Here is a 12842-nt window from a genome sequence, read left to right on the forward strand (position 1 = left end):
ATTTATAATTTTTTATAATAATACATCAATAATAATTACTAATAATAATTAATGATAATAATTAATAATTAATTAATCAATCAATTAATTAATTAATCCATTCGTAATAATTAATCCGTAATATAGTGATATCCAAGGTCGAAGGGGGAGAATCTCGTCCGAAGTTCAAGCTCCAAACGCGCCAGTCTACAAATGGGGGCGGGGGAGAACAATCGGGACACGCGTCTGAATCGTCACTCACGGTTTTTTGGCGAGAAACGTTTGGAACCTGTTCGGAGAAAAGTCTACGGATGCTGTACGAGTCCTCGAGGGATCGTACACGCGGCGTTCGTCGAGTCGAATTTTCTCTTGGAGTCGCACGCGCCCCCCGAGAGTTATTATTTCTCTCGGGGTGGGGGTGGGGGGGTAGGGGGGCAGAAGACAAAAACTCGAGAACGAGTACGACCATGCGCACAAATCGTCCTTCCGTGCGTTTTCTTCTCCTCATCTTTCTCTTTTTTTTCTTTTTCTTTTTGTTTTTTGCTTCCTTACGCGTATGTGTCCTATGTGTACGTGTATGTGTGTCTACGTACGTACGTACGTGTGTATGTGTGTGTGTGTGTGTGTGTGTCCAGTGTATGGTACAGCGCGACAGTGCGTTTATATATAGAACTTCTTTTTTTTCTTTTTCTGTTTGCATGTTTTTTTTACACCGCTTAACATTACACCGCATATAATTAATATAATAATCTTTCTCACGCGCTCTATGTATAAGTATTTACAAGTAACGGAGAGAGACGGCAATCGGGTTGCGTTCGGGAGAAGGTTGAATAATAGTAGAAGATCGGTGGACGAGGCAGCGATCGCAAACTGTACAGAGGGAGGGGAGGATTCGAGCCGAGTGTAATAAAATTAAAATTTCTCGTGTTCACGTTTAACCCTTTATGCCCGGTGAACGGTGATCCCTGTGACACTTTCAACGAAATTTTTGTGGCACACATTGCGAACATTGCACACAGTGGAGAGGAGAACGAATTTTTACAGTAACCTTGGTGATATCCGTAAGTGGATTTTCCAACTCTAGTTCAACTCTTTGACCAGGAGTGACCAGAAGTTAATTCAGAGTCATTGGAAAAATTGACAAATCTTCAGAGTTCTTCTTCTTTGGCTTCTCTCGAGCGCCGGACGAGTATTTTTCAATAACGAGTTAGCTGGTCGAAAGCCCTGGTCAAAGGGTTAATATAATCGGAGTTTTCCACGAAAATCATATCGAAATTGGAGGTACGTGAAAATAAATTTTCCTCTGCCGGAGAACGCGGAGGATCGCGTAAATTCCCAACTAACTGTATGAAAAAAATTGTTCAGTTCAACGCACAACGTGGTAAATAAAAATCGGTGTCTCAGCAGGTCCACTTAGGAATTAATGCATCATGTTTAAGATATTGGTACTTACGAGAGTACCGACAGGCTCTAGCTCCAGCGGCTCGCAAACGTGCCACGAAAAATTCTCGTGCACACTGGAAGCGATTCGAGTACCCTAAAGTCTGGATATAAAGAGTCAAAGTGTCGTCGAGCTGCGTGCAAGGAATCGTCGTGAAAATTCGTTTGGTGTGTAGTAGTAGCATCGTGTTCGAGAGACGATCGCTGCCCCGATCTACTAGAATAGAAAAGATAAAACAATACAGACATAATATAGGTTCAAAGAACAGGGGGGAGGTGGAACAGTGGGGTGACGAGAGCTAGGGGCGACGCGTCAACCTAGAGACTATGTACAGGCGCAGGGGACGAGGGTGAGGGAGTCTGCGCGGTCCCCGGCGTGCCAGGATTCTGTTGCATGGGATAGGAGTTGCTCTGACGCGAGTGCTGTTGTTGCTGTTGTTGGTGTTGATGTTGGTGTTGGTGTTGGTGTTGGTGTTGTTGTTGGTGATGGTGATGGTGGTGGTGGTGATGGTGATGATGGTGATTCTGGTGTTGATGATGGTTGGGCGGAGGAGGAGGGGGAGCTGAGTTTGGAGGAACAGAGGCAGATGTGGCGTGATGGTGAGCGATAGTTTGGTGCGCAGCGGCGTGATTCTGCGGCACGAGGTTCAGGTTGAGGGGGTAGGATAAGGGGGAGCCCAGGGCCGTTGCGGCAGTGGTACTGCAGGCACCGACTCCGGGCCCCACCGGGCTCAGTGCATGCTCATCCCCGCGTGTGGGTGGTGGGCCGCCGCCGCTGCTGCCGCTGCTGCTGCCGCCACCGGCACGGAGGTTGCGTGATGATGCGGATGGTGCATTAGAGGCGGGAGATGCGGGTGGTGGGGATGGTGTGGGGTCAGAGGTGGTGAGGTCATCTGTATTGGGGTCATGGGCGTTGTCGGCTGATGACCGAGACTGGTGGTGGTGGTGGTCTGGGATGTGGTGTTGTTGGTGGTGTCCTGGCCCGCCGCCACCGCTGCAGCTGCTGCCGCCGCCGCCGCCGCTGCCGCCACCAGAGCTTGCTGCTGCTGCTGCTGCTGCTGCTGCTGCTGTTGCTGCTGCTGTTGCTGATGCTGGGCCTGAGCCGGTTGGGCCTGTTGTTGTTGCGGTGGCTGCTGCTGCTGCTGCGGCTGCTGCGGCGGCGGCGGCTGCGGCTGCGGCGGCACCGAGCTGGAAGTGGGACTCTGCTGACTCCCGTTGTCCTCGCTGTCGGAGCAGGACTCGGCTGACGAGCTCCCCGCTCCCCCCTTGCCCTTGCTGCCGTTGCTGCTGCTGCTGCTGCTGTGGGTCTTGACGTGCTTCGCGAGATGGTCGCTGCGCATGAACCGCTTGTTGCAGACCGGGCAGGCGAATCTCTTTTCGCCGGTGTGGGTTCGAAGGTGCCGCTGCAACTCATCCGAACGTGTGAACCGCTTGCCACAGAAAAGCCAGTTGCAAACAAACGGTCGCTCACCAGTGTGCCACCGTAAGTGGGCCTTCAGATGCGACGTTTTCCCGTAGACCTTACCGCAGCCGGGTATGTGACAGCTGTGGATGTTCTTCTTCCTGAGATGTACACCGGCCGGACCGAGTCGCTCGGCTTCTTGACAGTTCGGACAATCGCAGGTGGCGCGTCCTGTGTACCGTCTTTGCGACCGCGGCGACGGCGCTTGGTTAACACCGGCCGCGCCCACACCCACGCCACCGCCGCTACCCTGTGGGCTACCTGCACCAGCGCTCGCGCTCGCTGTTGCAGCCGCGTGATGATGCAGCCCGAAACCCGGCGGCCCTCCCGGCAACATCGATTTGTACGTGTCTTGGAGGAGATTGTGGCCGGCGGTGGTCGCCGTGGTCAACAAATGATTGCCCGCCAGCGCCAGGCTGGTCGAGTAGTCGGCCGAGTAGTTGGCCATTTGCGCGGCATGCACACCGACACCGACCGTGCTCCCGACGTCCAACCATCCGCCGGCTGTCGCCGCTCCATGAACGTCCCACCAACCATCACTGGCTTTGATACCACCGTGCGTCGCGCCTGGCATCGCGTTGAACGGCCACGACTCGTACGGATGTCGGCCGTACACCGAGCCCAAGGTCGCTCCTTCGACCTTACCAAGCAGGCTGCTCTGATGATGGTGCGGATCTCCGGCCGGTTGTGCACTCGCCGTCCCCGGGAAGTACAGGTCGCCGCCGTATTGGGGCGCGGTCGACGCGCACGAGGTTACCGGCGCTCTTGCATACCCACCGGTCGTCGTGCTGCCGGCGCTGCTCGTCGCCGCTGGTCTTTGACTGACTCCGGTCGTCGTGCATCCTCCGCCACCCCCACCCCCGCCCCCTCCTCCACCTCCGCCTCCGCCTCCTCCACCGCCGCCGCCGCCGCTTCCAGCCGAGTGCTGAGGCGAACTGCCGCTGCTCTGTGGACTCTTCTTCCATGGATGGAAGCCTTTGCCGACCGCCGCGTCTGCCAACGGTGGTGGACTCTTGCTGCTCAGTTTGTTGCACTGAGCCGCGAGCATCGCCAACGGCGTACCACGCAAACCCGGATGATCCTGCAACAGGGAAATGAAAAGCGACCGGTTACGACTTTTACGTTTTATTTTGTACGCGCAAAGTTCTTTTACTTTTTCTTTTTCTGGTCTCGGGGCATGACATTGTACGACGTATAAAAAAATCTCATCTTATTTCCATGATATTATATTGCAGATTCTACGTATTTCTACCTATTGTATTTTTATTTCGACTGAACTTGGACGAAGCTTGGAGATTCTCAAACGTACGATTCTTCTTTCGGTAGATGGTCGATCCTCGTACGGCCAGCCACGATTTTATTACGGCGAAACGCGTTCCCGAGCAGGTGTTACCTCGGAATTGCCGGTCCACTCTTCCGATACGATTACGCAAGCCGATAATAACGAGGTTTCGGCGGGGTTCGCGAATTAGGCGCCCCTCCACCCCGCGTGTATCGATCCCATCCAGCGAAATCGCTCGGCCGATTGAGACGCTTTCTCAAGGTAACGCAGCTCGTAATATCGATATAATATATCCCAGCGGGACTCTCCGGCGCGGGCCGTAATCGCGGCTAAATCGACCCAAAAGAAGAAACTGTGCACGCTGGCCACCGGCCGCCGCGCCGGAACCGAGGCTTCTCCCCCCGAGGGGATATAATGACACTAAATTGCCGGTCCTATCCTAGGAGAGAAGCACGAGATTACCCGAAAATCTATCAGGTCGAGACCTGAACTCTGTCCAATTCGATTTTTCGGTTACTCGAGACGAGACGAGGATCCAAGGGTACTATTCTGTATCGTGCAACAAATGATCGCTTTTGTTCTTCCAGCGAGCTTTTCCAACGACGATGATGGCACGCACGACACAGGGAATCTTGGAAGATTAATAATAATTTAAAGATGGCAAGTTTTTGTATTGTGTGTCTTACTCATGATCAGTTGTGTTTAACTAGGAGCTCTTCTGGTAGGTTCGGCCTTTTATTTTATCATTTTGTAAATCTCAGTCTATAATTCTAATCTTCTTTTATAATACCCATTGTTCAACGCGAATTCAAACGCATTAATGCACGAACAAATTCTAGAGCTTTGTATCTGAAAGAAGCACAGAGTTCATGGGTTGTGTATCTTTTCTTCGTTTTAGATACTCTCCATTGTTCTGGTCTCCGTACACACTCCAACTAATTCCAACCCTTCAACTTTGCTTACATCTTTCAAGAACATTTACGCTCTCGAACTACTAAATCAATTCACTTTAGTCGTCCGTTTTAAACAAGGTTATTATATCCGCCGACTTTCATTTCGTCACTTTGCCTGTTACTTGCGTTTGCTTCGTGGATCGTCAAAGGGTTTTCATCCAGTATAAATAAATGAATTAGATTATCGCGGCGTCGTGCTCGGGAAGAGCGAAAAGGAAGGGAAAGGAAGGAGAGAGCCGGTGAATGCGGCTACCGAAAGGCTGGAGGCTGGCTAGGGTCCGAAGCCGGATTCGGACGTGGAAAGGTAAAGGCAAAAGGGTCCGCGGAAGCGGCAGGAAATTAAAGTCTGGCGGGCCGCGCGGCCATTAGCAGCCGGCGCCATCGAGGCGACACGCCCCCACGCGGGTTCAACCTTGCACCAACGCTGGCCAAAGACAACGGGTGCGCGCACCCTTCGAGAATGGAGACAAAGAGGAACAGAGAGAAAGAGAGAGAGAGAGAGAGAGAGAGAGGTCTACCAATCCGTGGTCACCCTCGTGCTGTAACTTCGGGCAAGGTTGCCAGGGTAATAACCACGCTCGCGGTCAACGCCGAGCTCCTTTCCTGTTCCGCTCTTCGAGAAAATCTCGTCGGTCGTTTCTCTGTGGCTCCTCCGGTCGTCGACTCTTTCAGCAGCCCGGGTCAAGCAGCGATCGGATCCTACGACACTTTGAATCGCGAAAATATTCGAGCTGTTCGAACGCTATCGAACTTCGATCCGAGGTTTACAAAAGCTTTTTTGGAGCTATCGATAAATTGAGATTCGCTCTCGTAGATTTTCAAGTCTTCAGTTTCTTATCTGTCAGATCTGTTCAGACGGAAGATTGAACGCGTTTTGACAAGTCATTCGTCAAAACTCGAGTTGATCAAGCCGATCGTCAGATCGATAACCATGATCAAGACATGCGATTTGGCCTGTTTGATCAGTCTCGTTCATTTTCATTTCTCATCAAGTGATCAAGGTACTAAATATGCCGAGAAGTCTAACTGACTTTTTTCCTCCGCTTTCAGCCGCAGCATAAAGCAATTGCACTCGATGTTCGAAAATTGTACACAGCTCTCTGCGTACCCTGATCTTCAATCTAATTGTAAATTGTAATTGCAAAACCAAGCCGCCGATGTAAAGAAACTTTAGCCCTTTAGTCGATAGAATAAAATTGAATTAAAATCGTTGTTCGTATCTCGGCGTATCTTCCAACCTCGTTAGTCGTCGTTTGAAAATTCCCCATTCGTCAACCCTGGTCGCGCTTCGTCCCAGAGAAGGGAAGAAGACAATCCTGGAAAAGGGAGAGTGGAGAAACGCGATGGCCCTCAGTCCCGTGGCGTCGACGAATAGCAAGGTGGCGAGCAACTTTGGCGCTTGCTCGCCGCGGTTTTCCCCGCAAAGGGGTGGAAGACGATATCTATCGTCCTCTCTGGCTCTGTGTGACTATGGGGTGAGAACGCTGGTTGAAAAGGGAGGAGAGAGAGAGAGAGAGATAGGATGAGTCAAAGGGAGGGAAGTAGGAGAACGAGGGAGAGGGAGAGAGAGAGAGAGAGAGGGAGAGGGAGAGTATCTCTCGGGTCGGTGGTGTACGAGCCACGCCCTCTTCGAGCTTCGTGAGTGCAGGTTGTAGGCAGGCTACGTATTGATCCGGCGGAACGATATGACAGTGGCCTGGTGGAGACAACGACGTCTCTCAATTAGCCTGCTCTGCCTTCCTTTCTCCACTCTATGTCATCCTATCCATGCTCGCGCCGCGCCGAGAAATAGTTCGTTCCACTTTGTCGGAGTACTCTACTGTAGGTAGACGTACGATTCAGTCCAGGTGTAGGTCATGAGTTCCCGACGCAGCGGAACCGACGATTCATCCTTTTGTCATCCGAGACACCAAAATTGAAAAGCACACGGCCAATTTGTCCGCAGTGTGTGACAAATCAATGAATACCGATACGTTCGAGATTGGTGAGTTCTGGGAAGATTGTTCATGGTAGTCCAGATGCACGTAACAACGTAACAGCGTGGGCAAACTCGTTTGTTAGATTATTAATAAAACAACGCTGAGCGAATTTTGACCGAAATCGAAATATGCGGTACAAAGCCGCAAAAAAAAAAAATTCCAAATTAAAATTCTTAGTAATTTTAATGAATCTTACGGAATTGTCTTATATTCTTTCCTCTTTCTACACTTCCGATGTACAGAATCATCTCTTCCCGAGATTGTATTGCATTACAAACACTTGACACTGTATTTTCACTGATGGAGATTAGTATCCAGTGAAATTAAATCAAGCAAAAGATCCCAGTGCGAAGTAACATGGAATCTAAATTTCACGTCTCTTGGTAGATTGGCCAAATTCGTACTTTCACAGCATTTTATGAGAACAGTCATCAAATTGACACCAACGAAAACTAGAGAAAACCTGCGTTTTTCGATGTTCACGTCAAAAGTTTTAGATCCCACCTCAGGCATACCTTCGATAGAAAAATTCTCTGCTGTCGAGCAATGTCAAGCTTTTCCCCATTTTCCGGTGGGAAACGTCGGATATCTCTTCGCGGATGATCGTCCCGAGATAGCGGGTTAACGAGAAACGCGTGAAGCGCGTTAATAGGATTATCGATTAGCGCGATATTAGCCGGCAGTTTCGTTACAGCGGTCTGTAATTACCGGCGTGCAGAGAACGAGAAGGAGTCGTTATTCCGTGCCTAGCGAGGCGGAGGCGCCTTCGAGTCGCCCGAGTCTCTCTACTTATATATACTATGTATATAATACGACGTCGTCTTTCGATCGCCGCGATTCTTCGTTCGACCGTTTATGTTTTATGCATGCTACGCACGCAGACGACGTCACGGGGTGTGTACGCCTTTTTTTCTGTTTGTTCCACGAAAGAATTGAACTCGACCCGCGGCTCCGATATTCAACGACAAACCCATTTCCTTTCGTCTGTTTGAAATTTAGCGCGCCATTGAAGTCTCCGAATTAATCACACGCGACAAATGTGACTGTATCTGCCGATTTGTTACGAAATGATCGAATCGGATGTTTGGTACAAGTACTCGGTATTATTGAGCAGGTGCAGTTCAATGTTGATGCCATGTAGGTACATTTTCAAGTATTACGAACTAAAATATAATGCTCCTTTGCTTCCTTGGTAAGTGACAAATGCGGATAAGCATGAATTTTTAACTCGTCAAACGAGACCCTATTTTGAAATAGTAGAATATATATTATATTTGTAATGAATCATGTTATTATTTTTATTTCTATTTGTATTATTCTGAACAACGTATTTTCAAACATTGGAAACTTCATCAAGAATTCGATCGTTACATACTCGTGGTTTCACATGCCCAGTAGTCGAATAAAGTTTGATACTGTTTAATAACTTTACAAGTTTCGATATTTACGATCGTCGCGAGGGCCGTAAAAATTTACGACGCCCGAAGAAGAAAAAAATAAGCTTCAAAAACTCGCGAACGGAGATCCGTCTCTCCGGAGTAGGTTTTGCTGTCGGCACAGTTGAAAGAGAGTGATCCGTAAGTTGGGCACGGCTAGAGGATCTTTTGTTTTAGCCGCGTGACGTCACGCCCATCCTAGCCAGCTAGGACTAATAACGCCTTCGGCTGTGCCGCGCATAAATTAAAACCAGGCGCAGCGTCGTCGTCGTCGTCGTCTCCCCTTCTTGCTTTTGCCCGTATTCCGAGAATGAACCCGCGGTAACGCACCAACCAATCGAAGAAAGAGTCCTCTGGAGGATGCAGGTCGCGGATCGTAAAGTTCCAACAACGAACGAGCGGGTCAAACGTTCCCGAAGAAACGGGAAGAAGTAGGGTGTGAGAGGGAAAACTATGAATCTGTTTGTTCATAGTCGAGCAATCTCGGGAGTCTCGGTGTCGCAGGGGACGCGTATCGAGAAATGGGTCGACACGCGTGACGAAAGAAATTCATGACTCTTTCGTGATCGAGATGACTTTTGGAATTGATATTTAGCAAATTTGGAAAGTCAGTTTTAAGCTGTGAAAGCTGATAATTGTTTGTGAGTTTGGGTAACGGATTGGCTCGATGGATTATTAAGAGGTGGGTGTAATTTCTTCGTTATTATTAAGAAGCAATTTCGTCGAAACTTATCTCGGTTATCGAAGTAACTTGTTTTGCCACGAACATATCTCAAATTGTTCCGTAATAACCATTATACATGATAATTACAGAACTCTGCTATTAATTGTAAGACTTCCTTTTGCGTGAGAATTCCGAAATGTTAAAGTGAATCACCTAATATTCAGAGAATCTTTAACAAAAGGTTGTCTGTCATTTACGATGCGGTATTATTAGCGAATCATACTATTATTAACGCTGCTACCATTAGAAACACACAGATAGCTAGAAAATGACAATTTTCCACCTGAGTGGTTGGAAGAACGTCGCGAATTTTTCTCTCTCGTGTCAAATTTATTACTTTACAAACTGATTGGACAAGTGTTTTCGTTCGCAAGCACAATCGTATGTTATCAAGCGAAACAACTGGTGCGCACATTGCCTTCGAGTGTCACGAAAATCCACGCGTCATATTTCGAAGCGAAGAAGAAAAACGTGTCAATCATTGGACGTTGGACCGTGGACGATGTAAAAGTGAAAGCGACAGGGTGGAAACAAAACGGAATCGGTGGGTGTTGGAGCGAGAGCGAAGAGTCCACGCGACAGCTGAACGCTGTTCGCAGAACGGCTGGTTGCGAAGCGAGGGTGCGAACCCGGTTAAACCGTAGGGTGTCGAGGCAACTGGGCGTGCGGCGAACCGCATCCGACGTCTACGCGTCAACTTCCTTTCCCTCTTTCCTCGTTCAACCACAAATAGAGACCTCATTGGTTCCATTATCCATCCAACCAGACATTTCGCAGAAGAATCACCATCGAATATTTTGCATTTCCGTATTCTCGATCGAGATGTTAGTTTGTTGGCTGTTCGTAGTACAATTTCGAAGAATTACCGTGCTCTTCGTCGTAATTTTATGTGTTCTTTTTTTTTTTTTCGAACAGAGACCTATTTATATGTATTTCCTTCTATCGATTCAACCGTTTCAAACGGAGACTAGAATTCGTCGAGAGACAAATACAATGGGCGTACACCGATTCTCTCCCATCTGCCAATGATTTTTTTTCATTTGTACATATAGTAGAAATTCAGATTCAGACGAACAGATTGAATCGGCAACAGATCGTTCAATTTCATTCACGTGACAGAGGTCCACACGAATCATATGACTTGATTTTTATGTCGTCGATCAGAGCCGAATGATTCGATTCTTCTGAAAGAGAATCATGGACGGGGTAGTGTCGACCAGACGCACTTTCGAAGAACTTTCACAGTCACAGCGAACGAAAAACGATACGATATGCTCTTCGTGTTATGCCGGAAAGACAATTAAAGCATCCGGGGGACAAAAACTGGAGAGAAACGTCGGATCGTCTGTCAGTAATAGAGAGCTGCACGCGAAATTAGTCTGCGGTGTTCGCTGGTTTCCGTGTAAAAAGCGTCGGTCGTTTTCGAGAGGCATTGACCACCGGCGCTCTCCGCCGCCACACCTGTCCACCGAGCTACTTCTGATTGGATCCACCTGCGTTCCTCTTCCGAAAGGTCGTCCAAATTGGCACACTCGTTTTTCCGAACGGCGAGACGACGAAATTTCCTACTTTTCTGTAACTCTCTGTATCGCAAATATTTATATCGAAACACCATTGTTCGTTTGTCTGCGATTCTTGTTGCAATCTAAAAATCGAATCGCGAGATGGGAACGCGGGTTTAACATTAGAAGGGAATCGTTTCATCAAACATGCTCTGTTTCATCTGAACTGAAAGTTTTAGAATTTCAACAATTCTCGAAAGGCTAATTCCTGTAATTCTAAAGTTCTTCTTTTCACGCGGAAATTACCTGGATTAAATTTCAAGTTGGAAAAAGCAACGCTCTGATTAACAATAACAACAAGATGAAAAAGAAGCAAACTCGATGGAATTATCATTTAAATAAAATCGAGATGAATCTCGCGCAGTCGGATAATTAATTTGATTCTCTCAAAGTCGCGAATCGCGGTATTGGCATGCCCGATGATTTCGATTTCTCGTTCTCGAGGCTCGCCAAGTTTCTCCGATTCGAATGTGTCCCCGTCTTCTCTTATCTCCTTTCGCCGGCAATTACCCTGATATCTCGCTCGCTCGAAATATCCATAAACCGTGCACTAAAAAGTTCTTCGTTTCCCGAAACGATAGCACGTACGTACGTGATCCTTGGTACTGCGCTTGGTGTAAGCCGACCACACCACCGGCAATCTTAATACCGATCTGCTTCCTATAAAAGCAACTTGCGCGCGGCGTTGTAAAAATAAGCTCTTCCGTAACAGCTTGCCGCGGCAATAAAAGCGAGATTAAATTAAAACTGGAGAGAGACGCGTACGCGTAGATTTTTCATATTTTCTGTTAATCACTTCCTCCCGGTCAACGCCCACGGTGTTACGACCTCGCATTTACGTTTGAAAGTCATAAAAAAAAAAAAAAAAAAAGGAAAGAGACTGGTGTTCAGGCATCGACAGAATTTCCATTTTGCATTTCACCGCGTGCCAATGGAAAATATCTTTTCATCTACGAACGAAATGTCTCGTGAGTAGTTCGGTTAAATATATTGTTTAACGTCATTTCTGATCTTTATTCTAGTCGCACCAGTGCGACGAGAAAGAGGGAGAAGTGAAATGAGAAAGCGTGGTTCGTGCACGGGCCCACGAACCAGCACACATCGGTTGATCGCCGGTAAACGTCGCCGTTGCAGCTCTGCTTTGGCTCGACGCGTCCGTTTGGGATACGCGGAGATCGTCACGATATCGTGCCTCGTTTCTAATGCTAATTATTTGTTTATCGGGCCAGCGCATGCAACCGCGTGCGCCGACACGCAGACTTCACTCGATAAAACGCCGCTGCCGCTTTCCAGCACAACCGGGGGCCGGCCGCGAGACTTATTATTCCTTTCTGACGCATCGCGTTTCCCTCACGCGGATGGTGGTCTCCATCATGGAAACACCGTTGTTTCCCTGCGATTTGATTTTTGCTGCGGGCGTTAGTCTCTGCGCTACTTGTACCCTCGAAATTTATTTTGTTTCAACGTCCAAGGCAGTTTCAAGCATTTTTTTCCTTCGTTTCTCAAAATCGTTTCTTTCTAATTTTGTCATACAGGCAGAATTTCCAGATCACGTTGAACAATGACAATAAGTCACGATGAATTATTACTTGGAGTTGGCTGGTGTTTAAATATTGTTTATTACAGAATCTAGAAACGTGTCTCGTTGAAAGGATACGAGAAAATCCGCTCTCGTAATTCGGAGCACGCAACGATCCAAGCATCAAGTGGATGCGTGGGTGAATAATAATTTATACTAAACTTCCAGAAATTTGGTATTTCACGTTCTTTGTGCTTGATAATGACGTTCAGTTAAAACTCGACGATTTAACTCTAAATTCTGCCGGTCTCCAATAACACAATGGTAGCGGTAGTTAAGATTCATCCTTTATATTCTTCGCCATAGAAATTAACAATTAAAACTCGATTAAATTCTATAGAACCGAAAATTTAATGATTCGACACCGCATTTTCGCATTTTTACACTTTCCAACGAATTTCCAATTAATTCAGTTGAGATTCAATCGATCGGATTCAAATCGGATC

General features: G+C 47.8%; 1 protein-coding gene across 6 annotated transcripts in view; it reads right to left on the minus strand.

Moving 5' to 3' along the window:
• Positions 1 to 504: 504 nt before the first annotated feature.
• The window catches only part of LOC122535563 (transcription factor Sp9-like), a 124734-nt gene continuing 112396 nt past the window's right edge, over positions 505 to 12842 (minus strand). For all 6 annotated transcript variants that reach the window (XM_043667221.1, XM_043667217.1, XM_043667220.1 and 3 more), the window contains 2 exons: positions 2891 to 3962; positions 505 to 2822 (listed from right to left, as the gene is read on the minus strand). In XM_043667221.1, the coding sequence (XP_043523156.1) occupies positions 1738 to 2822; positions 2891 to 3929 (2124 nt within the window). In that variant the 5' untranslated portion in view covers positions 3930 to 3962 and the 3' untranslated portion in view covers positions 505 to 1737. The remainder of the gene's footprint in view (positions 2823 to 2890; positions 3963 to 12842) is intronic.

Source organism: Frieseomelitta varia, unplaced genomic scaffold (assembly GCF_011392965.1).
Source record: "Frieseomelitta varia isolate USP_RPSP 00005682 unplaced genomic scaffold, Fvar_1.2 scaffold_737, whole genome shotgun sequence".
NCBI classification, from domain to species: domain Eukaryota; kingdom Metazoa; phylum Arthropoda; class Insecta; order Hymenoptera; family Apidae; genus Frieseomelitta; species Frieseomelitta varia.